This window comes from Cryptomeria japonica, chromosome 4 (assembly GCF_030272615.1).
Source record: "Cryptomeria japonica chromosome 4, Sugi_1.0, whole genome shotgun sequence".
Lineage (NCBI taxonomy): Eukaryota > Viridiplantae > Streptophyta > Pinopsida > Cupressales > Cupressaceae > Cryptomeria > Cryptomeria japonica.
In genome coordinates this window covers 242,138,159-242,165,261 of record NC_081408.1, presented here as the reverse complement: position 1 = coordinate 242,165,261, position 27,103 = coordinate 242,138,159, and the positions used below count along the sequence as shown (strand labels likewise).

Sequence of the window (27,103 nt, the reverse complement as noted above, 5' to 3'; positions counted from 1 at the left end):
ATATATATAGCAAAGAGTAGCAGAGGCTCCTCTTCCCTCTCCTCTATGGTCACAAAAGGAGTATACTTCTATTTCTGACAGGTTTTTGCCCATCCTTGCTAACACCAATAATTGGCTGAAGAATAATAATGTCAAAATCATCAAGATTAAAGGTGGAGTAGAGTGATTCATTTGGACTAGCTGGGCATAGATCTGAGGTCATGATCAAGTCCAAAGAAGGTGTTTCTTCTTCAGGCATCAAAATCAAGTTAAGGGTGAGTAGAGCCTTGGTTATTCCTCCACAAGAAGTATCACTGAAAGGGAAGGAGAAATAACAGGAGTTGATCCATGTTATTGACCTGAAGGGTGAAGAGCATGAAGAAAATACAACAGGATTCTCTCCTACTATGGATTCAAGTTCTCCTCACTTAGTTTCCCAGTTATCACTGGATGTACCCATGTCTCCAATTGATTCAGATGTGGACTCTTTTTCCATTGTTTATATAGACCCTCTTGAACTAAGTACATCTGTTTGTACTAATGTAGAAGTACCTATTGAGACTTCTCACAGTGGCTTGGAGAATGTCTTTGATGTAAATCCCTCATATGCCATCTTGTCCAACATATCTCTTCCTGAGGTTGATACCTTTGCCATAAGTTTTGACAAATTCATGACAAAGGCCTGCCATGATATACCATGTGAGCAAACACTTGTCGCTGTCTAGACATAAACTTCTCCTAGAGTGACAATTGTGGTACAAATAGAGTCTGTTTCTTCACAAACCACGATTGCTGTCTCAGATGTGAACTCTTTAGAACTACTCCATGGTTGAGTTAAATCACACCCAAGAGATAGAAGCAGGAAATCGCTCTTGACGTATCTGATTTCCAATAGCTCAGGAAACCTAAGCCAAGGGTTGCTAAGAAGGCAAGGACAATTTCACGGGTGGTGGTAGATTATAATAAAATGAAATATGCAGAAGTGGCAAAGTCTCTAGTGGAGAGATTGCTAGAAGAAATGCAACTGCCAGATTATAGGATCACAAGAGTGGAGCTTGGTAAGCAAACACATGCATGTATTATGTATGATGCTTAGGATTTGGTGGCTTCATTGGTCCAGAGTTATGATGAGCTCTTGGCAAAGAAAAACAATCTTAAGGAAAAGAATTCACAACTCATCACTGTGATCCAAAAGATCACTAATTCTTCAAAATAGGTTGATCCTTTGACCTCTTCTACCTCTGAAGAATCTATTGAGCAATTGGAGAAAGCTTCTCAAAAGGCCAAGGTAGTTGCTTCTTGGGTGGATCAACTGATTGATCAAAGCACTCAAGTGGTGAAGAAAGTATTGCATGTAATGAGCAATGTTAGAGCAGCAAAAATAAAGTTGAATGAGACTTTGGAGGCCTTTAACCAAAGTCTAGATTCAATTGAGAATGATTTGAGGATCTGGCATGAGATGGATCAGATGAAGTTGGAAATCCTGTGCAACAATATGGTGATACCGGATAGAGAAAGGTATATATAATTTGATGAACTTTTGACCAACAAATCATTGGTTATCAAGTATCTCATCAAAGATATACATGCTACTCTTGAAATGAGTAATGAGGTGGAGTAGGATGTCCTCTCTAGTTTTGACAAGATATCTTGCAAGATCTTAAGTCATGATGGAGAGTTGCTCACTGAAGATTCGATACTTAGGGAATTACTGTCAAGCTTTCATCAAGAAATGGAATCAGAACAATTTACTATGGCTTCAATCCACAAGTTTGTGAGTTACCAAAAGTTCTTTAATAAAATGCAAACTATTCTTGAGGAGCACAAGGAGGCAATAGTAAGGTATTTTGACATTATCATGAAGACTGTTGTTGTTGCCAGGAATACAGTAGGTCCTGATCCTGATGAGTTATAAAAATCCATCGATAGATTCCAGTCCTTCATTACCAGAGATATAAAAGAATAAGAAGTGTCTCATGACACTTGCATTTTGTTTTGTGTATTTTGTTATTGACAAATTACATGTAGTGTCAGGATTCATGATTACAAGTGGATTCTCACTTGTAACCTTGTAAATTGTAATTACATGTAAACAAATTACAAGTTGGTTAGCAATAGAATTGTAGTTTGAATAAGTCATAGTTAGTTAGTTAGTTGTGGAAAAAGTCTTAGTTAGACTTCTCCCACTTTTTGCTCTCAGCTCCTTCCCTATATATAGATGAGGGTGCCCTTTGTAATCTTTATCTTTTTAGCAAGCAAGAAAGCTCTTCAAAAATTTGCAATCATAGAAACTTTGAGCTTTATACTTGTAAAATTGTTTTTCTCAAGTAATATCAAGAAGGCTGTGAGTTTTAGACTTTGCATTGAAACCATACTTTGTGTCCATTGTGTTCTTGTGTCATAGTGGTATAGTGCTTTATATTTACTTGAGGTTATTGTAGCAAAGTTGTTGAAAGGAGCTTCAATCTGATTTTTTGCAGACTTTGTGCTGCAAATAGTGAGGGTTGAATTTGTTTAGTTATTAGTTAAAATCTGAGAAGAGTTACAAGACTTTGTGCTTGTAGTTGTTCCCATTCGAAGGTGCATCATACTTGTAGACTTGGTGCTTAGTTGTTGTTTTCCCATCGCAGAGGTGGTGACGGAAGTCTTTGTGCTTTCAGGAAACTTCATTTCCTTTCTTGTCATTGCTTTAAGTTGCTGTATTTATCTTTTAAAAATTGTTGTTTCTTTTCTAGGAAGAGAAAAGAATATAATCTTTTCTGAAAAAAGAGAAAAGGTTGTTGTACCACCCAAATTAGATTAAGTTTTCTGTTAGTATTAGTAGAAAAGGGGGAGCCTTCCCTAAATTAGAAGAGTTTTATACTCGCACGCTGTGATTGAAACCACAATTTTGCACATCCTCTTGGGTGTACATGATTTTCAACCCACAGGGTGCTACCTCCAGATCTTGTGTGGGTGTTGCACCTTAACCCTTTTGGAGGTGTTGCCCCCAAACCTCCAACAAATGCATTGGATACATCTTGTTGTTGTATTTTGCATAAAGTTTTCTGCAAATTTTTTGTTCTTTTAAAAAAAAATTATATTTAAAAAAAAATTAAGTTTTTAAGTTGTTGAGTTTTGTCAAGTACTCTCCAAGTTGGAAAATTTTGGCTTGCTAAGTACTTTGAGTCTAGGTCGATTAACTATGGGTGAAAGTACTTTCAACTTATGATACCGGGCAAGGTTTTGGGAGTTTGAAAGATCCCTGATAGATCTTTGCTGTTAGCCTGCTGTAATTTTTTTATTTTTAATTTTGTTTTCCTGTTTATTTAAGTTTTTCTTACAGAACTAGACAGAAGTGCAGAAAGGGTTGTTTGTTTTTGTGTTTTTGATTGTTTAATAGCATAGGAAGGAATAGATAACAGCAAATATGAAGCAATACTGAAATAAATGAGGTATACAGCAAAAGTCAGAATTATTGCAAATCGTACCAGGCAGATTTGTCTGAATTACAAAGCCAAACAATGAATCCAATGTATTTCCCAAGCTCTCATACAAATTCAAAGTCAAACTGGAAGATGAAGAATGTTCTCCAACCCCACATACACTGGAAGTGAATATAAGCAATACCCTATACACCACGTGGTGTATTTGCTGCAAATGGCATTCCTCCAGCTGCAATGAACCACGTCTCCACTGGAAAGATGGGAGGCCACGCTGAAACCCTACTGAGAATTGATGCCTCTGTCCTTAATCACCACACACAATGCCTTATAAGTCCGGTGCCAAAGATTGCTGAGGGCTACGTCCCAGCCAATCCTAATCCTGGGGTTTGCGTCCCAGTCTAGAAATCGCTCTCCAGAGCAAATTCATACAAGTTGTCAAATATGCAAAAGATGATGATAGAATGAAGCTCCTATCCCCTTATAACCCCTCTCAATTGCAAATCGAACCCTAATTGTCTCCAAGTGGCATGGTCTAGTGGAAATGTTATAATTTCTTATTTTAAAGTGGTCATGTTACTAGAAAATGACCTTTTTCCTCATAGACAGAAATCCGCTCACTGAATTGCCCTGAGACCAAAGAGAAAGATTTAAAGAATTTCAAGATCTTTCCAACGAGCTATCACACAATAGGGTGCGCATCCAGATGAGGCCAAAAATCCCCTTATTACTCCAAAATGGCCAACAACTTAGCCTTATTTAATTATTAAACGCTAACTTAGGAAATATTAAAAATATAACCCAAATAGCCATAAAATGCCCAACTGACATTACAAACCCTAAAATCATCCTGTCACCTGTCTGTGACTGAAGTCGGAAATCAAGGATTCACTGGTAGTCTCATCCCTAAAATCTAGGGATGCTCCTAAAATTTAGGAAACAAGCCCAATCTCTCTGAAACTGAACCCAAAGAGGCATCTCATGGAGACCCAACCTTGGGCATGATCAAACCTCCTAAAAAGTAGGAACTGCCTCCTAAAAACAAGGAATGTCTCCCAACTGATCAATAACTGCTAGAATACCAAGTCTCCAACACTGAATAACCATACCGGGTCTCTGTCCAACCCTGTCAGCCTACAAGACCCCATAATAAGCTGACTCACATGTCTCTGCTAGACTGAGCTAGAGTGGGGACATGACAGAGTTTGAAGCGGGTCTAGGTCTGATCCCGGGTTTGCTCGGCCCTGGTGCTTGGTTCAAAATTTGGTAGACTTTGGGCATAATTTCAAAAAAACGTAATGTAATTGTGTTTTTTTGCTTTGGACTATGATGGTGTATGAAACCTTTTTGTCTTGCCTCTGTCAGTGACAAAATCTATGCTTGTGATTGAAGAGAAAGCTTCGACTTTCCAATTAAATTTATTTTTGAAGTTTTGTTTTTATTCTAAGTTGCCAATACAGGTATGGGTACAAGAATAGGTATGTGGGTACAGACAATTTTTTTTGTCCTTGGGTAGTGTTGATGTGTTTTTTATGCACAATCGAACATAGAATAAAGTATTGAACACTCTATCCTCTCTTCAACAATGACTTCTCAAATGTTGAACATGAAAAAGATCACTTGAGACGACTCCAAGGTTTACAATGTCAGGCCTTGACATTTTGTATAGCTTCTTTGGTTTAATGTGTTTTGCTGCTCCTCCAAGGGGACTTACGTAATCGTTCTGGGAGATGAAACTTCTCAATTACAAGGAATGTTGTTTTACAAATGGTGTTTCAATGGAGCTCTTTCTTACTATTACTAATGATCTTTGATAAAAAGTAAAAAAGAGATAAGGTTTAGGAATGCTAAACTAACGCTAAGAATGCAAGAGAGATGGATGATCCCAATTGAGCTCGACTAAGATTTGCTTTGACTTGCCATGAACATCTCCACAAGGCTAGTGCAATCTTATAGGGAGAGCTAATAATGTTCAAATCACTACCACAAGCATAGATACCTTCGAGGTGAAGTATATCAATGACGAAATAGTAATTGAAGTTAACCTTGGCTAAAAATAGGTTCAGTTGACTACGCAAGATACTTCGCCATCGACGAAATACTAGTATTATGAACAATAGGAGTCTCACTATCAATCATGCACATGCATCTTTCATTCTTCTATATACTTAAGCAAATTTTCTTCTTTATCTTGTTTTTGTCTTTTCAAATATCAAGTTCTCTCATAAAAGGATGAAGAAACAAGCAAATGCACCAAAACACAATAAGTCACCAACACTTCAATGACTTTATTATTTTTGGCAGCATCTAAGGAACAGTTCTTCAAAACTCTTCTAATCTATCCTTTACAAATGAAATGAATGGGGCTTATATAGTGCTCCCACATACAATGAATGGCCAAGATTAAATCAGAATCAAGGGCCAAGATCTTGCCACCTAAACCCTAATTAGGGTTTGTTACAACAAAACCTAATCTTATTGCAAATTATTAAATACTAGCCAATGAGAATGTGACATCCATCTGGCACAAACATCAAGGAAAAATCCTCCAATAAGAAAAATGCCGAATCTTATTGCAAATTATTAAATACTAGCCAATGAGAATGTGACATCCATCTGGCACAAACATCAAGGAAAAATCCTCCAATAAGAAAAATGCCGATCATAACAAACTATCTTCTAGAAGTTTGTTTTACTTACCCTTTTCTTTTGTTGCAAATTTAACGAATCCGGACACTATGAATTCAATCTCGTTAAATGGAGCAGCTGGCACGTTCTTCAGCTGATTTTCCATGAAGCTCACCTCGTCTAAGGCAGAGGCAAAGGTTTTCTCCCATCCTAGCCCAAAGTCTCTAGTCTTGTTGCCGAGTACCATGAATGAGTGTATGTCTTCCAGCTGCTTCTCTAAAGGTGATCTGGTTGTTTCGAAGAATATGATCTTCACTCTCTCGATCAGCTGATTGACATCTATGTGGATTCCTTCATTCAATTCCTTTTTAAGTATGATTTCGGCTACCTCCACTATCTTGTCATGTATCAAATTTATTGCATTGTCCACTTGAGTGCAATCGCTATTGATATCTTCAAAGATAACCTTCCTCATTCGAAGCAAGTTACATTACTGCTGGAAATCAAATGACTGTCCATCTTTCAACACCCCATTCACCAAAGTCTGGCTAGGTAGATTCTTCATTGCTTGCAGTCTCGGCATGGTGAAATCTCTAGCGAAAATGAAAAAATCATAGGTGGCCATGAGAATTTCAGTTCTCTCGAGAACACTTGTGACTTTATCAAATATCCTTACTAGCTCCTTCACAAATGGATTCACCTTCTTGAAAGACTTGCTTATCCAACTCTCCATCAAGTGAGCTGAAGTTCTCATCTTTTCTAAATTGTCAATTGAGTCTAAAGGAAGTAGTGGCTGTGGTGTTCTTTTAGGATCATGTTGCCTTAGTAGTTCCTTGAACTACTGCAAGTAACTTGTCAACGCACTCACTTCTTTCTCTAGTTTCTTGTTCTTCTCTACTTCCAGCAGCAACATATCATGGACTGCCTTCACTGTATCATTCAAGTCGTTCATCGCCTGCTTAGTGGTGGGAGGACCTAAGTTGATAGTCTCCAAATCATACTCTTTTGCTGTGATATCTCCTTTAGGCTTATCTACTCTTGGAGTGGCAATCTATATCACTCGATATCCTCCAATATCCTTAGTTATCTTTGACATCTTAGTAGCCGCCTTCGTTTCAGTTGTATCTTGAGCTTTGTTCAGGAAACTGTCTAAGTCATCTAGAGGTTCTTCTTCTATCACTATGACTTCCTTTGCTAGTCTCTCCTTTAGCCATGCTGGGATAGCGGATCTCTCTTCTCCAACTTGTACCTCCTTAAGCTATGGATCTTCTCAGGGCGGAGAGGTCACCTCTTCGTCTTCATTCTCAATGCCCACATATACATCTTGTTGGTTGAAAATTTTGTACATTTGGAGAAATATACAAAATTGTGGTTTCAACCACAACACACGAGTAAAAAATCTCCTAATTAAGGGAAGGCTCTCCCTATCTAACTACAACTTTGGAAATAAAATAGGATGGGACAGCAATCTTTCTTCTTTTTTCAAGAAAGACAATATCCTTTTCTCTTCACAGAAAAGGATAGCGATTGAATATGAACAATAGTAACCACTTTCAAGTGAAATGAGAGAAAGGAAATGAAGTTTCCTGAAAGCGCAAAGACTTCCGTCACTTCCTTCGGGACGGGACAACAATATCAAGCTCAAAGACTTGATTATGTGAAGTCCTATCTACCCTATGCTATATTAAATTTTACAACGAATAAAAGATAACAACTCAAATACTGGAATAATCTATTCTTTCAACACAAAGACAAGAACTAATGCAAGCTCAAAGACTTGCTGCTATTTTTTATCAAACAATAATTTTTCCTCAAGAATAGACACAAGCTCAAAGACTTGCTGCTCCTTCTAGAGATTTTCCTATTTTAATTAATCTTCTCTACTTGCAGCTCAAAGACTTCAAATCAGATTAGACTAAGCTCCTTTTAGAAACACTTTGCATAGAAGAAATAAAAAAGATTCAAACTCAAACATGTAGCTCAAAGACTCAAAACTTGAGTAATCCTTCTTTATTATTCTTCAAAAACTTTCAATTCACATAAATAAGCTCAAAGACTTCTTGCTGTAAATTTGGCAGAGTTTTTGCTTGCTTTCCAAAAAGATATCTATTAGAAAAGACCCCTCAAGTATTTACAGAAGAGGAGCCTTGAGAAAAAGGTGGGAGGATCCCAACTAACTTGAGAGATTCTCTCAACCACCAAGACTCATTCAATAACTAACTGAGACTTCAATAACTAACTAAGACTTATTCCAACTACAGTCCTAATTGAACACAACTTGTAGTTGCCTTACATGTAATTACAAAAGTGCAAGTAATGTGTAACTTGCTTTTTACAAAAAATACTTTTACATGTAACTTGTCAAAACAAAATTACAACTAAAGATTACAAAGGAGGGAAAATTCAACTAAGTGTTGAAAAACACTTAAGTTGAATTTTGTGAAGATACAAATCCTTGAAATTTCTGGATGCTCGTTTGTAGTTCCTCGAGATTCGGTTCATGGGTGTTCTTGGCAACAACCATGGTCTTTACAATAGTGTCATGACATCGGAGGAATGCATAATTGTTTTTATCCAGGATAGACTGGATTTCATGTAGAAAGACTTGGTGTTTCATCAATGTCTGAATTGAAGCGGCCGAGAATTGTTCGCTCCTCCATTCATTATGAATCCTCATTTGTAAATCAGCAAGAACTTCTTCTTCTGGAATCAACTCTCCATCCTGACTTACTATGTTACAAGAGGCCCCTTCACAATGTGAGACAATATCTCGGAAAACTTCACCCCGGAATCTCTTTGCATCATCGATCTCCTCAATGAGGGATTTAAGAACAAGAGTCTTGTTTTCCAGGAGTTCTTCAAATTCCAAGTACATGACCCTGGAAGAGATGATGGCGTGCTCCTGTAGAACACTCAGCTGTTGTTGGGGCATGGTACGCCAGATTGTCAAACTTTCTTCAACACTTTCCAGATTCTTTCTGAAAGTATTAGAAGTCTGATTCAGTTTCTCCTCAACAGTCTCCAACTTAGACGTCATTTGAAAAATGTCTTTCATTACCTGTGCACATAGATCATGAAGTTGATCAACCCAGGAATCCAGTGCTTGTACCTTTTGAGCAACCCTTTCCACTCCACGAATTGATTCTTGGGAACCAGAAGAACCTATGGAGTTACTCCCTTCAGCAATAGGTTTTGTGATTTTATGAATGGCTGCCATAAGTTGTCGGTTTTCACCTTCTAGCTTGTCTTTCTTTGCCAGAAGTTCATCACACCGTTGCACCAGCGAAGCAACAGAAAACTGAGTGTCATGTTTAATGACCTCATGCATTAATTTGCCCAACTCTATCCTTGTAACTTTATAATCAGCAGCTGACATTTCTTCAAGTGGCTTATCTGTAATAGGTTCCACAATTTCAGCTACCTTCATCTTGTTGTTGTCAACAGTTACTCTGGAGATAGTCTTGACCTTCTTAGCAACTTTGGATCTTGACTGTTTTAGTTGCTGGTAATCAAAGGCATCAGGTGAGATTTCTTGCTTCTTCCTTTTCGGGGTAAAAGAACTAAGCCATGGAGGCAAAGTCATCAACTCCCCTCCAGTAGCAACCGTAGGCAAAGGAGAAGCAGTTTCTGTTTGAGTCACCGTGGTCATCCTGGGAGGAACATCTGTTTGGACAGTGACCATGATTTGCTCAGTTACCAATGGGCATGAAGATTGCCTCATGAATTCTTCAAAACCAGAAGTGGAAGTATCAATTTCTGATAACTGGATGCAAGTAGGATTATCCTCCAGAACTTCCAACACACTCTCTTGTTGATGATCAGGAGATGGCTTGTACACTGAAATGAGAATTGCATTCTGAGGAAACTCATCCACAATCAAATCAGGAGGAGAAAGAGGCATCTCAATGGAAACTGGTGGAATGATCTCATGAGGCGAGTCTAAAACTGGAGACTTGGGAGCATCATCAGATTGCTGCCCCTCTTCTCGATTATCCAGATCGATCTCCTGAACATGGAATCATGATTTTTCCTTCCTACGAACTGTCGTCTCCTCAAGAGGAAGCACTATTGCACGACTGACTCGCAACTTGATTCTTGTGCCCGAAGATGAAGCACCCTCCTTGTTGTCAATCTGAATCTCAGACTTCCGTCCAAGAGGCCCCGTAGAATCATCTTCTTTACCAACCTTTATTTTTATAAGTCTAACAGCATTACTTTTCAGCCATGCGTTGGTGTTAGCCAAGATAGGCTGAAATCTGTCAAGGATGGATATGCACTCCTTGTGTGACCATTGGATCAAAGGAAGTGGAGCTTCCTCAACCCTCCGTGAAATGTATTCAGGATCAAGTATGTGCCCATCATCAATCATCCCTTGTGGGATATCCACCAAGTTCAAATCAACAATTTGCTCAACAGTGAGCCTACAGTAATCCATCTTCAGAACTTTGGCTTCCGTGTGGAGATCTACCCAGATGTCTTCAATGCGATGTACATGCACAAAGGATTTATTGATCTTCTCCTTCATACCCCTATAATCAAAATCAGCTCTAGGTTTAAACCTTTTGAGCTTGATTTCCTGCAATTTGGTCTCCATGGCTTTAGCCTTCACAAATGTGACAAGGGAATACCGACCAATTTTCAATGGGTTTGTGGTAGAGATCCCCATTCCAACCTTGTGCTTAGCAGACTGAAAAGTGTGGACAGCCATGATCTGTCTTCCCAACTCCATAAGAATGATCTTATCAGTTGGGTATCTGGGAAGCATATATGGCTGACCACCATAGCATCCGATCCTCATATAGGTGAAGGTGGGAAACTGCAGAAACAAACATCCATACTCGCACACCTTATTCCATGCCTCATCTGATACTCTCTTGTTCCTGAGATTTCTATCAAACTGACACATGAAATACTTGAAGAATGCATCTTGGATTCTTCTGAAATGCAGTCTGCTGGGTCTCAACGGCAACTGGTCATAATACTCCCAAACTGGTATAAGTGAGCGATCACCCTTGGTAGAAAGACCTGGAAAGTGTCTAAGTGATGCTGCCAAGTATACCAAATATGAATTCATGAAGAAGGTCATGGTGGTAGGAATTGCTGCAAGTTGTTCGCATAAGGCATCGCTGATGACTTCTCCCCATGAAATGTGATGAGATTGCCTTATGAACATGATGAACTGGTACATCCATGACTCAAAGACATTGGAATGCTCAAGGCCCATCATCCTGCTAAGAAGAGTGATGGTGTCTCCTATCTCCCATTTGAAATTGCAGCGGTACAACTTCGCCCACCTTGAGAAGGAGGCACGTGGCTCTTGGATCCACCTATTGATGTGTCGCTTGCAGTCTTTTTCCCTCTTCACATAATACTCCGCTGCACTTTCTTTGGAGATTTCCATATAAACATGTGCAGGAGGTATTCTGAAGACCTTCTCGATCATATCTGCATCAAGACGGATTATAGCTTTGCCATCATCATTATTGATGACTCTTGACTCTTTGTCAAAATGATGGGCGCAGGCAAGAACGAACTCAAGTTCTAGGGCAGCCATCGGGAAAGATGATGCATGGTGGATATGGCTGTCCAACAGCCGCTGCAAGTTATTATCGTGTGGATCTTCGACCCTCTTGACGAATTCTAACATATCAACGTGCCCTATCTCCGTGTCTCTGATGCCATCCAAAGGAGAAGAAACTTGGGAAGGTGCTACCTCATTCTGATACTTGTCATATTTGTATTTCATCTTCTTTGGAGTTGGGGATGTCGGCAAATCTGACATTGATTGTGAACCTAGAATACTGTGATGAAGCCTCAAAAGAGTTAAGGCAACATCATAGTCAGCTGCAAATATCATTCTTCCTTCTTCAAATGGGAAAAACTTTGATTCTTGAACTTCACGTTTTTGTGAGAGGAAGAGGGGAAATATATGGGAAAATCTTGACTTCGACCAATTTTGGATCTTGGGGAAATTTTGGCAAGTATACAAGTTGGAAAGAACATACATGCAATCGGGGTTTTAAAACCCGAATGCAAGTCCACTTGTAAAATTGCAAATGGAGAAATGGATGGAAAATGAGATTTTGACTTGTGGAAAATAATGGAAATGAAAAGTACGGATATGGGAAATATGAATGAATAGAAATGGGAAAATCTGAGAATGTCATTTTCATGAAAATGGTAAGAACTCTTCAACATGTAATCCGGTTTTTAAAACCCGAATTTAAAATGGAGGGGTATTTCACACTTTTCAACTTAGAATTTTAACCAAAAATGGTTAAATTCCTTAACCATAGGGGAAGAACAAGAATTTCCAGCGAACTTGTAATCGGGATTAAAAATCCCGAATACAAGTAAAGAGGGAAATATGGGAAGAACAATGCAATTCAAAAATTGCATACCAAGGGGAAGATTTCTCTCACAAAAACCGATTTTTAGGGGAAGAACAACACATTCCAAAAATGCAACTAAGAAAGAAAACTAAGAAAACAAGAAAATAATAAAATGAAGAAAAGAAAGGAAAGAGAACATACCTTTCTTGAAACTGAAAATACTTCTCCAAAAATGCAACAAACTTGGAATGGAGAAGAATATCCAATAAATAGAGAACAAACCGCAACACCTAAACCCTTGCCACGTTTTGGAAAAAACGTTTTATGTGGAAAAACGTGGCAGCAAACAAGTGTAAAATGGTATAGAAAATGCTTGAAAACTTCTTAACCCTCAACGCCTTGGTACTTCTAGCCAAAACGATTCATCTCCTTGAAGATTTGTGGCATCCCAAAGGGTTAAAAACGTGGTATTTTGGAAAAACGTGTTGCTGTTATGAAGCTAAAAACCAGCAAAAACAACCTCCATGTGGCGTGAAAAGTGTCAAAGAATGCATGAAAATAGGATAGAAACCAAAACGCCTTCCTCCTCCAACAAATTTTCCACAAAATTTGCCTTGAAAAGTTCAACAAAAACGATTTTCTTGCAAATCGGGTTTTTGGGAGAAAAAGACAAGTTCAAAATGCATAAGTATGTGAAAATCGGGTTTTTTAGAACATATGACAAGTTCTAATTTTCACTTTTTCACTTACAAGGCCAAATTCGGGTTTTTGGGACATATGACAAGTTTAAAATTGCACTTTTTCACTTACTAGGCAAAATCGGGTTTTTTAGACCAAATTGCAAGTTTAAAATTGTCAAAAATGCACTTGCAAGGCAAAATCGGGTTTTTTGGAGAGAAATTCATGTTTTAAATACTTGTAAAAGGGAAATTAAATCCCTACAACAAGTTATACTTGCTTGCACATATGTAATGAGGGTTTAAAATCCCTATTACATGTAAAAACCATTAAAGTAGGGGTTTTTAGACCAAACTGCAAGTTTACTTGTAATTTAGCCAAAAAATCCCTATTTTAACTAAACAAGACCAAAAACAATAAAAAAGATAAAAACAATAAAAGGGAAATTTAAAACGAACTACAAGTATTCATCCTTGAATAAAAGTGCACATGAAATAAGCCAAAAATTCCCCTACAAATGAGGACAACAACTGGCTCTGATTGGAGAATTCTTTCATTTATCCTTCAAGATTGTGAAAGAAAAGAATCCATAACTCTAAGTGCCTTCCTCTTATCCATTGGGTCACAGAGTCAAACAAAGCAAAAACAAACAAACAAAAGACGCAAAACACCTTAGTGCGCTGGAGTCACTTCAACTATGTCTAGATTATTGGTTATGATTCTTGCCTAGTTGATTTTCTGTAATGTCCCTTCCTTAGGCCTCTTAGATTTTTGGTGGAGGTTGACCTACTATTGGGGTCTCGTAGGTCAGCAGGGTGGTTTGGGACCCAACCCGAGGTTGTGTGAGAACCTCACAAGTCTTCCAGATTGGTATTTGGAAGTTGTATCTATGATTAAAATTGAAATTCTAATGTTGGCCTTATGTGAATAGTAATTGAAAAACATAAAGATGAATAATGAAAAGTGCACCCCATCCTAGCAATTCAAGTTGTTTTTAAAAGGGGGCCAAATTTTCAATGAGGAAATAGGCCCTTGAGGTTATTTTAAGTTTTAAAAGGCCAAATAGTAACTCCCAAATAGGGTGAACTTCTTGGAACTCATAAAGAACAATTTTCATATCATTTGTTCTCATTCTTATGCCTCTATTTTCAGATCAGCAGCTTGCATGAGGGTTTCAGCAGCTTGGGACTTCCAAGAATGCCAACTTCTAGAAGAATTGGGGGATTTGGGCGAAAACCCATCTCTCCGGGTGACAGTTTTCATCAATATTCAGCTTCAGTGTGCTTGTGGCAGCCTTCTTTGGGGATTTTTGAGAAGTTCTATTAGTTTGAGGGCAGGTTTTCTACAATTAATTGCAAGGTAGACTTTCTAGAGGTCATTACCATCTATTTCCAGCTCAATTCGAGCTAGTAGCTCCATTTTGGAAAGAAGGGCATCAAGTCCTAGGGTGTAATTAGGGTTCTAGCGATTATTGGAGCTAATTTCTATATTTCTATTGGCTGGAAATTTATGTCAGACTTATGGGATCATGATTATGGTATGTACATCGCTCTTTTAAGCAAAATAAAGTTTCTTGATTGCCTTCCTTATGTGTTATGCATTATGTTAGATTAAATCAGAAATTTCTTTATGTAATATTCAATAATCTTGCATAAAACTTCAAAACCAATGAAAACAAAAAAAAACTAGACAAACCACATCCAAATATACACTGGCCAAAGATTTATCATCAAATAAACATTGCACATAACCTCCTAATTTGGATCAGATTGGGTGAAAATTGGATTGGGGATCTTTCATTTTCTCTCTTCTAGTTGATATTGTCTCCATGAAGTAGAACATCCAATTCTCAAATTGATATGCTTGAGGACTTCCTGTAATGCGGTTGAGTAGTGTGATCAAATCACCAAAGTCTTCCTTAAATCGATTTTGTGTAGCTTGCTAGGAACCTTTGATAGGCCTGGACTAGTCTTCAATAGCCAATACCTATTGATTATGCCTAGGCATCTATCCAGATCATCCTCATCGATTGCTTCTGCTGCTTTGCTCTTGTAAACCATGCCTTTGTAATCTTGATGTGAAAGGCTTCACCGATGGCTGTCTCAAACAGGTAGGTAAGTATTCTACCATCGAGTACCACTACTGTTCTAATGTTGGCATCGTATGTCTGGTACATTCAACTATCAATTCATTGTATTGGATGGCTGGGAGGAAACCTGCTGCATTCACTATCTCGCTTTCAATCATCTTCTTTGAAAATCTAGATGGCTTGCTTGTGTATAAGGGACCTTGGAACTTCTTCATGTCAATTTGTTCGATATTGGCGTCTCCTACATTGCTCCAAAATGACGTGATCTTGGTTTCGGGCATCACTCCTCTTGAGTATTCCTTGATAAGAGTTTGCCTTGAGACCGCTCCTACCTTCGGGGCTGTTATGTTCTGCCTTAAGAGGCGTCTAAGTTAGGGTTGTGATATGATTTCAATGTCTACAATATCTAAGAAGCATCTAAGTCAGTAATTTCTCCTTAAAAGGATATATGATCATTGAAATCTTGATTGATTACTAAAACCCTAGGCGTGGATACAAACCCTAAACTTGAAAATATTCATCTAATCAAATGCATTGTGCATTTAAGCATGCTAGATGATTAAAAAATGTGATGAAAGAAGCATCTTATGACTGAAATCTCTTAAAAACAATGAACTTGAAGCTCTACTAGCCCTCTAATTTGGCCAAAACTGCCCTTATATAAATACGCTTTTGCTGTGATAGCAATGTCAAATGTTGATGTTTGTCTGATTAGTGATGCAAAATCACTGAGCTGAAGGTTTTGATCACTGATATAAGGATGACAAATTCGCTGGTTGTAAATAGAACTCATTGTCTTTGAATGGCAATTCACTTGGCGAATAGGAGATTCACTAATTGCTGAATGGAAATCGCCTTGTTTTGATGGAGTTCGCTGATCTTTGAAAGAATTCACCTCATCAATATCGCTGCTTCTTGATGGTGTAATATCGCTGCTTCTTGAAGGATGAAGTCATGGATTGATCAAATAGAATGATCAATCCAATCCTTTATAGAGGTGTAAAGAGGTGTCCTTTCATTGAATTAGGTCGACTTGGTGTTTCTATTAAATGTTTTGCAATTGAGATTTTTATGACAAAGCTGACTTACATCTTTTAAATTTGAATTAAAAGGTTCATTTCCTTCCTTGGCAGGGCCCTCTAAGCATAAGTGCTCAAAACATACCTCATCGTTGACTTGGATAAGTCTAGAAAAGTTCAGACTTCCAGGGGGTCATCGACTGAGTCTCCCAACTTGTTGACAATGTTCCTTAATCTTCGTTTCATGCTTAATGCCTTGGATTGATCTTCTTTTCATCATTTGCTTGATCATTAACTTAAACATTTTCTTTCATCCTTGGGTGGGGGTTTTCACTTGGCACTGACTGAGCTTCAAATGAGGTTGTGGATTAGATAGGGCACTGACTGTGTTCAAAAATTGCTAGCCTTGCTTAATCATCCCAACTTCATCAAATATCAAACATTGATCTTCAATCATGTTCATCTCACCTAGCAAAGGCACCTTCATCTTAGATTGGACCTTGGAGAGGTCACTGATTAAGCAAGGGAGAGATTGGACCTTGGAGGGGCATTGACTTGAAAAGTTCAGAAATTTGAGGGGTCATTGACTATCAGCTAAGGCCAAGTAGGTGTTTTGGGGGGTCACTTATTGTGACTCAACCTTGTCAAATTTCGAGCAGTAGCACTTGTCTTGCCAACTCAAAGTGTCCTTTGTCATTATTAAAGCCTCATTAAATAGTCTAAGCCTTCATCTTGCATCAATCTTCTCAATCTCAAGATGATCCTCATGTCGACAATCATTGTCTCTATCTCAGACGATGATGATCAAATGAAATGATCATCATATGTCATTCATAGCCAAGGTGTTGAGGAGCAAATAAACTCAACTTCATCTCATCTAAAGGATTAGACTAATGCCAAACTTATTTAAAAGCTAAAAGCTAAAATTGACGCAAAAAGAAGGGGTCTCCATTTGAGATGGGGTGATGTGTGAAATGGTCACATTAGGTACGTTGGTTTGGGTACGCCCGTACATGTATATATATCAGAGAAACGGGAATCGCCCAAAATCGCCAAGTTTGGGCGATTTCCGAGTCAAGTGAGGGTCGCTGAGTCTACTGGGCTCATACTCGGGCTCGAACGAGTTTGGGCCAAAAACTTGCCTAAAATTGCTGAGTTTGGCGAGTCTCAACTCCCAAACTCGGTCGGCATAATGCAACTTAAAGACAAAAAAACACATGTTTTAAAATGTTTTTAATTGATTTTTTTTGTTTATATTTTGCTTTGCCCCTAAAAGTGATCTTCGTTTCATTCATTTGGCAAAATAATAGGAAAAAAGTGAGTTGTGAAAAGAAACAAGGGTTCATTGAAGAAAAACCAACAAGGAGGAAGCTCAAGATTTCATCCATACATCACATTGGGTCTGCATTGTACTTTTGCTTGGTGCTTCAGGAGTTGGAAAGGAAGAGTTTGCAACTCATTTCAAGCTTGTTGTAAGAGGTAAGATTGATTTTTTGAGTTTTTTTTGGTTTCTCGTAAGCAAAAATTTCATTTTCTATTCATTTAATTTGAAAGTTTTACAATGACATTACATTTTCTTCCAAAATCTAATGTAGGTAGGGTTTGTGAATTTCTTTTAAAAAAAAAGTAGGGTTTGAGATTTTGATCAAACCCTACATTTCTTTTTAAAGTTTTTTACAAACCCTACCTTAGTTTTTTTGAAAAAGATGTACAATTTTTTTGATATTTATTATGAATTTATGACAATGCACAAATTCTCAAATATTAATTTTTTTTGTATTTGTAATAATGTCTTATTGCAGCAACCTTGACTTTCTTATTTGCCTCTTTCACATTACAATCATACAATGTCTGCTTCTAGACCCCCAGTTAGAAAGGACCTTGCTTGGAAATTTCATGAAGATTTTCCCGGGAAAGAAAAGGATATACAAAGTGTAAATAATGCAAAACAATATTCCATGGAGGCATATATAGAGTGAAATACAATATTGTTGGTGTATGTGGCCATGATGCCGACCCATGCACAAAAGCAACTGTTGAGGCTACACATGAGTGCTATGTGGTAGTTGAAGCACTTGAACAAAAGAAGGAAATGGCGAAGAAGCAAAAGAATGATTTGGTGGCCATTGGTTTAGGTTGTGTTGGAGGGCCTCCTTCCATGCCTCCATATTGTCCAAGTGCTAGTGCTTCTGCTTCTGCTAGTGTTACTGGCACTGCTCATGGTCCTACTCTTGGCATTGCCAGTGGTAGTGGGAGTGTTAGCATTGGTCCTAGAATTCGTAAATCTAGGCTTGCACTACTCTTGGGTCCCAACAATCGCTTGAGAGCATGGGTTGGAACAAGGAGGTCCATGAAGCCGCTAAAATGACAGTTGGCACGTTTTGGGTCTACTGTAGTGTTCTATTCTTTGCAGCCAGGTGAATATTTTTTGTTTGATTGTTTTAATATTTGTAGTTTGATTCTTTGTTTAATTTTTTGTTGTACATAGTACATACTTATCTCATTTAGTTTATTTGTGACAGGTCTCCTTATTGGCAGGAAATGGTTGATGCCCTTACCATATGCGGGGTGGGGTTCAAAACCCCTTCTGAATCTGATTTAAGGGGACCAATTTTGACAGATTTAGTGCGTGATGTGAAGAGGGAATTAGAGGATCAACGCCAGATATGGAGTAGACAGACTGCACCATCATGACTAATGGTTGGACAGATAGGAGAAATAGAACTCCTTAATTTTCTCGTTTCTTTCGTAGGTGATTGATTAATTTTAATGCCATTTAGTCATTAATTTTTTTGATTTTTGATTTAATGATTTATTGAATGATCATTGGTCTTGCTTTATTTTTAATTTCAGGGGGCATTGTTCTCATCAAGTCCATTGATGCCCCCGCATACTGCAAAAATGCCACATTCCTATGTGAGGAAATAGAAGAGGTGATACATGAGGTGGGTGAGGAGAACGTGGTGTAGGTAGTCACCGACAATGCAGCAAATTAAGTTGCTACAGGTAGACTTTTGATGGAGAGGCACCCATCTATAGTTTGACTTTGGACTCCATGTGCCGCCCATTGCATTAACCTCATGTTGGAGGATATTGGAAAACTCCCATGGATTAAGAGATGTGTAGAAAGGGCAAGAAATATTTGCAAATTTGTATATAATCATTCATGGGTGTTAGCTCTTATGAGGCAATACACAGAGCAGAGGGAGTTAGCTCATCCTGGAATCACCAGATTAGGCACTAACTTAATTACATTATAGTCCATGCTTTGCTGTAATGTGGCCTTGAGACGTATGATTGTTGGTGAGGAGTGGGCTTCCTCATCCTATGTTGTTACCACTGCAAGGATAGATATGGAAGAATGCATTTTTGATGAGGGAGGCTTTTGGACCCCTTGTGATGAGATTGTGAAGGTAAATTTTTTATAAATTCTACAATTTAAGTTTCTGTTTTATAATTTATTCATCATTTTCTCTTATTTGCTCATTTTTATAAATTACACAATATTTGCAATTTTGTAGTTTGTTAAGCCCTTGGTGGTTCTCTTGTGAGTTGCGGATGGGGAAAAGCCTGCAATGGGCTACATATATGAGGGCATGGATAGGGCCAAGGAGGCCATCAAATCCGTCTATGCAGGAGATGAGCACAGGTATCGTCCCATTTGGGATATCATTGATAGGAGATGGCATAACTAGCTTCACAGGTCCATCCATGCAGCAACATATTATTTGAATTCGGTATTCTATTTCAGTGCTACTTTCAAGGTGGATGAGGACGTTCTTAGTGGGCTATACTTAGTCATGGAGAAGATGGCACCTGTTGATTGTACTTAGACCGAACTTATGTGAGAGATATAGTTGTTTTCTAATTCTCAAGGGGAGAACTCTCATATTATCTGCAAAGAAAGTAGGACAACTATGATGCCAGGTAAAAATACCTTCTAAGGGATAATTTTAATTTTATTATATATTGTTAAATGAGAGTTGAGAGTGAGATTTATTTTTTATTTTTCTCATTTCAAATTCAGATAATTGGTGGAGCTTTTTTGGCCCAAAAACACAACATTTGGTTGTGAGTGCAATTGGAGAATGCTTGAGCACATACACTCCAAGAGACGCAATAGATTATCTGTGGAGAAGATGAACGATCTTGTCTTTGTTCAGTACAACCTCCGCTTCAGAATGAAAAGGAATGCATAGACTGACATCTCCCCTATCATTCTAGAGGAGGTTGATCCTGAAGCCGAGTGGACCATTGAGACAAAACCTGTCTTTAGTGACGATGACATTGATTGGGTCAACCAGGCAAATATAGAGGTTGAGGCTGTAGCCATGGTAGAGGAGGAGCAAAGAGCACGAGCAAAGACAACAGATTCAAAGGCAGATAGTGACAGATATTCATATACCTGATGTTGGTGAGGGTGGCATGGTGTCACGAGGAGAGGCTATGGCTGCCGAATCATCCAAGACCTACCTTTGACGCCTTCGTAGGGGGCCGGGGGAGGGGGATGCAAGCTCTTCAGAGCCATAGGCTTGTAGTTGTTTTTACTTTTGATATTTGTATGGAACATTTGATCATATGATGACATGGATTTTTTATTCCATGAGTTTTGTAATATTGTATACATTTGACAATATTTATATATCTATGTTTGTTATTTCCTTCAGCTACAATTTGCATTTATGCTTATGTGATTGATGTATACTTGTGTATGTAATCAAACTAGCTTCTATTTGATGATGTTATTGTGTCTTTAAGGTGTATTCAATAAAGGGTGCATGAAACAAGTTTTAAATCTTTAAAAATCTCTAAATTTCTTGAGTTTTTCACTTTGCCAAGTCCAGCCGAGTCTGAGCCAAGTTTTGACCTTCGAGTTTGAGTCCGGAGTCGAGTCGGCCTCGCCGAGTCCGAGTCCCATTTCTTTGATATATATATATATACACACACACACACATGTGTATATATATACATATATACAATTTTTTTAAAGAAATATACAAAAATGTAAAACTAAATACATTTGATAGTATGATACTTTATCGTTGATCAATGCCAAATGCCAAAATGGTAGTGATAAAGATAAATATTAAATGCCAATTGATAGTTAAATATATAATATTAATTATTTTTCTCTATCAATTGGCATTTAATAATCACAATTTTAGTAGTCTAAGTTCTTGATTATGGTATCCACTCCCTGGCCTTCTCATTGTAATCAAATTTCTTATATGACAATAGAGTCCACAAACTAGTGGGGGTTTGCGAGTGGAGACCCCAATGGGTTTGAGGGGTAGCAATGATAAGTTGTACAAGGTGTTAGATGTGAGAAAAACCCAACGATAGAAGGGTTACACCCAACTATGCCCTGTATGTACCTTGGGCATATTGAGACACCTAGGTACATACCAAGGTTGTACTTAGGTGTAGCCTCGGGCGACTCGTACCCAGACATACCTGGTATGGGTGTGGGACGCCTTAAGGGCATAACTGATAACTTATGTTTTATCTTTTTTTTTTAACTTTGTTAAATAAAAGAATTTATTTATACCTTCATATCTTATTACTCATTTTTAAATTATTACTAATAATTTAAAATATATATACATAGCCGTACTCACACCCGTACTCAAATTGGCAACTTAGCTTGCAACTTATGACTGCATGAAAGTAGAGAAAAAGATAATGGTAGAGGAAAAGAGAATAGCAAAGGCAATGGCAGCCCCAAACCTAGTTTTTAGTTCGATAAGGTCAAAAGGAGACATGGGGGGCTCTTCTTCCATTGGGCCATGGATATAAGGATCAAACAATATGGGCACCCGTAGTTCTAGGTTTTTTTTGTTCCTCGTAACACTCTTGGTGTATAAATTTTATTGGAAGATAATGTATGGAGTAGAAAGTGCAACATGAGGTGAAGTTGGTATGTGCAAGATTTTGGTACAACAACAATATTTCATTTAATTTTTCTTCAAGTTGTTATTGGGAGTAGTTGGTTAGTGCAATTGTTGACCACGGTAGGCAAGGGGTTCAAGGCTCCAAGTCATCATGGGTTGAGTGGTTCAATAGTGTAGGATGAGGTCCAAACGCATGCCTACTAGTAGAACATAGGAAAATTTGGGAAAAAAAGGCTGCACCATTTTATTTGAGGGTTGGATAGGTGGCAGGAATAGGACACTCATCACCTTTTAAAGTGGTTTTAGGGGGCAACTAGTCCTTTTAAAATTAGTTGATGCCTCTAATGAAACTAAAAATATAGACTTTGTGCAACATGTTGGATGAGGTGGGAGTGGAAAATGTCATTCAAATAGTGCTCGACAGTACAATTGCATATGTGGTAGCCGATAGAATTCTAGAGGCGAGGCACCCAACATTGTTTTGGAGCCTTTGTGTTACTCATTGTCTTGACGTACTCCTTGAGGACATAGGGATTCTAAGCTGGGTGAAAAACATGGTTGATAATGCAAGGAATATCGCAAAGTTTATCCACAACCACACATGGGTACTAAATCTTTTGAGAGAATACATTGATGGCAAGGAGCTCATGCAATTAGGATTCATACACTTTACCGCTAATTTCGTCACCTTGTAGAGTATAATAGATTTACTACCCAACATTAAGAGCATGTTTGTGAGCAAAAGGTGGTTGGAGACTCCCTATTGTAGGAAGGCCGAACTAGAGAGAGTGGTGAAGACCAATTTTGATAATAGATTGGCCAAAGACATGGAGGAGATCATCAAGGAACATTTTCAAACTCCAATTTCTATTTGTTTTTTATTTTCTAATGGTACAAGTTGTTGATATTGTAATTTTTTGATACTTAGGTATTAGAGACATTGATTAGGGCTCTATGATTGGTGGTTGGCTATCGAAACTCCATGGGCTATCTATATAAGACCATGGATAAGGCCAATATGAACCCATGTGGTGCATTATTGATGAGAGGCGAAACCAACAAAATCCACCAACATATTCATGTTACTGCCTACTATATGAATCTTAGGTTTTTCTTCTCCCCTTTGTTCAAAGCAGATTTAGGGGTTATGCTTGGCCTCAACACACATACCGAGAGATTGGGTGTTGATGGCAACCTTCAAGACCTTATATTTAATTAGATATAGACTTGTATTCGTAGGAGAGCCACTTTGCAACTAGTAAAAAGAAAACATATATGTTTAATTTTATTTTAATATTTATTTTAACTTTTAAGTTTCCTAAAATTCTTATGAAATTATAAATATTAAACTTGTACATTTCTAGTGCAAAGATTATGGTGCCACAATGCCTAATATTCAAAAGCTTGCCATCTTTATTTTATCTCAGCCTTGTAGAGCTTTTGATTGTCAGCAAAATTGAAGTCTTTTTGAGGCTATTTGTACAAAGAAGCATAATAGGCTGACTCAAAAGTGCTTGAATAACCTTGTCTATGTGTGGTACAAGGGTAGGCTACACATCATGCACTTGACCTTGATGGCGTTGATCACTAATAGATTGGATTATCAAGTTTGATGATGTTGAAGTCAAACATTTGTTAATTGATGATGAGTTAATTAATTTGGAGGAAGGAGATGAATGAGAAGCGAATGTGGTAACACATGAGGAGGTAGAAGTTGTGGTTGTGAGCCATTAGGTGGGTGTTCCTTGCACGCATAGCTTGATCCCATCACTATGGATGAAACACCTATTGAGGAATCTTGCAGCTACAACATCCACCTTCACAACACCCACAAAGTGGCAATAGTCTTTTTGAGCCTTTGTTGTAGAAAAGAATTGACGATTTATAATTTTTATTAATATCGAAACTAAGTTTCATATGCATTTCGAGGTTGAATTCATTTTTTGATCTATGATATTTATTAGACTCTAATTTTGATTTATATATGATGGAAATCAGTCATATGTTCTAAAAATTTAGTAAAATGTGTGATTTTGAAGAATATTTTAATTTTTCTTTGTATTTTTAAATGTTCAATAAATTCAATGAGTGTCAAGTTTTAGAATTTTTTGAGCTTGTCTAGTAGTTTTTAAATTCTTAGCTAATGGACAAGATTGTTTCATTTTAAGAAGTAACAGGGAAACAATAAGGATAAGGATTGTGTAGAGAACTCCCCAAGAGTGATCTATTCATGATCTTGTCTTGGTACAAACCAAAGAAGAACAATATTAGTGACAGTAGTTTGTGGGGGAATGGGGACACCAATACCCAATATTTCCATAAGGAGGGTTTAAATTGGCAAAATGCCAATTCATTCCACGAAATAAATGAGGATCCCATCGCCAATGCTCCTAAATTCTAGATTATTTGTGATGATTCTTGAAAGCTATTCTAAATAATGATTTGACTTTTGAACAAGAATCACGAGCATAGAGAAAGGTCCTAGAAGTCATTTGCATGTGATCGTGCTCCATGATCTCTATAATTAGATCATTTCTGGAGGCCTATCATTAACATTATAGAGTGCCCAACATCTAGGTGTTAAAATATTCAATGTTCAATGTTGTATTAAAGTTTAAACAACGAAGACGAAGTCTTCTTAGATAGAAAAGTACAAGACGTTTCTAAACGAAACAATCATGAACTGAAGCCAGAAATGGAAACTACCTAACCTAACTAAAAAACATTAAATGAACATTAGAAACATTACATTATTTTAATACCCTCCTTTAATGGTCATCGTTTTAACTTCTAACTACCAAGAGAAAAAACAAAGAAGGTTGCTCCCTTCTTAGAACATTCTGCGACAAGAGCCTGCCACTCACCCTCCCAGAATCTGCAAAACTTCTGGATATCACCACAAATCATCACAAATCATCCAACCTGATGTTGGGTATCAAAGATGTCCCTCCTTGTAACTAGAGACATTGAGAACAATTGCATAAACCAAAACCACGATTTTGAGGAAAAGTCGGCAAACCCTCCATTGCTTAAAAAAAAAACAGCCACCAACTTTTGCAAATGAGCACAATGCCCCAAAACCATAGAAATGAGACTCGAACTCGGCGTGGACTTGACAAGGCTGACTTGAATCAGGACTCTAAAAAATTGGCAAGGCTCGACAAAAACTCGACAGGAGTCGGCAAAGATCTAGTTTCTAGTGAGTCTCGCCTAGAGCGAGTTCTTGGAGAGTCCCAAATCCCTGAGACTCGGCTCGAGACTCGAAACAAACTGCAAGAAACCACGACTTTTGAGGAAAAAATTGCCAAACCCAAAAACTGAAGATTACAAAGCATTGTTTTTTTTGAAAAAAACAGTAAAAACCCTAAGACATGAACACTTGTACCCATGATTTTTGAGGAAAAAATCAGGCAAAACCTAGAATCCCACGTGAACATCACGAATTACAGACGACTAGACACGATCTTTGAGCAGAAAAATCGATCAAAACATAACATGATTTTAAGGTGAAAAATCGATCAAAACCCAAGACAAAATCTGAGACATGGATCAAAATACGAAACTTCGTTTTTGAGGAAAAATGGTAAAACCCAACAAAAATTTTTAAGGATAAAAATAATTAAAACCATCCGAAAATTTTAAGGGAAAAAATTATTTAAACCCATCAGAAATTTTTTAAAACCCATCAGAAATTTTTTAAGTAAATTTTTTTATAAAAACCCATCAGATCATCCCCAAGCAACCATACAAAGAGGCAGATTGCGTGCCCTAGTCGCATTGTTGCAGGGAGATGAAGACATCGAACAAAGCCTGACTCCATGAAGCCCTAGACTGTAGGTACAGAGGATCTGAAACCTCAGGTCGCAGGACGCAGAATACAAATGTGGGTTGCAGATCTGAAACATCACAGTTGTGAACAGAAACTAGAAATCAGTGGGCATGAAATAACATAAGAAAACCTCCACGATCTTCAAACGCAACACCCAAACTGCCTATGAACACAGGTCCAGGAACCGACAAAAATTTCAAATTATAGCTCTAAAAGAGTCCACGGAATTCTGCAAAGATTTCAACAAAGGCTCTAATGATTTATAAAAAATAAAAAAAAAACAAATTTCTGGAAAAAAATTCCAGATAAGAAGAGGTTACGAATTTTTTCTCAAAAATTTCGCCAAATTTTATGAAATCCTATTGGCCCGCTTTGATACCATGTTAAAATATTCGATGTTCGATGTTGTATTAAACAATGAAGACGGAGTCTTCTTAAATAGAAAAGTACAAGACAATGTTTCTAAACAAAACAATCGTGAACTGAAGCCAAAAATAGAAACTACCTAACCTAACTAAAAAAGACTAGATGAACATTAGAAACATTACATTATTTTAATACTAGGGGAATGCACCTTCTAATATTTATGAATATGGTGTTATTCATATTAATAGTGATGATGGCTAGTTCACAAGAATTTAATATTTGTGGGTTATCGGTTATGACTAACTATTGTTGGCAGCAACTCATTTAAGAATTAATGTACGTAGCATTCTGTTTATTAAATAACTTCATCTGCCCTATCAAGGCATCTTTTTACTATAGTGATTTTTCTGCTAAAAGTAATTCAGGTCCACAATCTATAGACATCTTGTTAACCTGATAATGGATCACAGATTGCGATCTGAAGTGTAGATGAAAATTCCATTATGAAATTTGTTCCAGAAACTTTATTTTTTGCTTAAATTTATACATTGCTTTAACCTTGTCTTGAGAATTGAAGTTTGGTTCATTTCATGTGTATTTACATTCTCTTCCCATTCTTAATTACAAGCTCAGTCAAAAGGAATATAAATTTCATTGCTTCAAATTTTGTTTTGGCAGGCAGTCTTTTACAATGCATTTGGTTCGTCTTATGACTTCATGGGCAGTAGTTTGTGATGTGTGGTACCTAGAACCGCAAATGCTGCAACCTGGAGAGACACCGATTGAATTTGCAGAGAGGTAAATGTTTAACCAATCAAGCAAAGTATCTTGATGCCTAATTGCTTAATTTGTAATCAGAAAGTGTTTTCC

General features: G+C 37.6%; 1 protein-coding gene across 3 annotated transcripts in view; it reads left to right on the top strand.

Moving 5' to 3' along the window:
• The window catches only part of LOC131065514 (glycerol-3-phosphate acyltransferase 9), a 232,041-nt gene that overhangs the window by 139,659 nt on the left and 65,279 nt on the right, over positions 1-27,103 (top strand). For all 3 annotated transcript variants that reach the window (XM_058000017.2, XM_058000018.2, XM_058000019.2), the window contains exon 11: positions 26,912-27,031. In XM_058000017.2, coding sequence (XP_057856000.1) covers positions 26,912-27,031 — 120 coding nt within the window. The remainder of the gene's footprint in view (positions 1-26,911; positions 27,032-27,103) is intronic.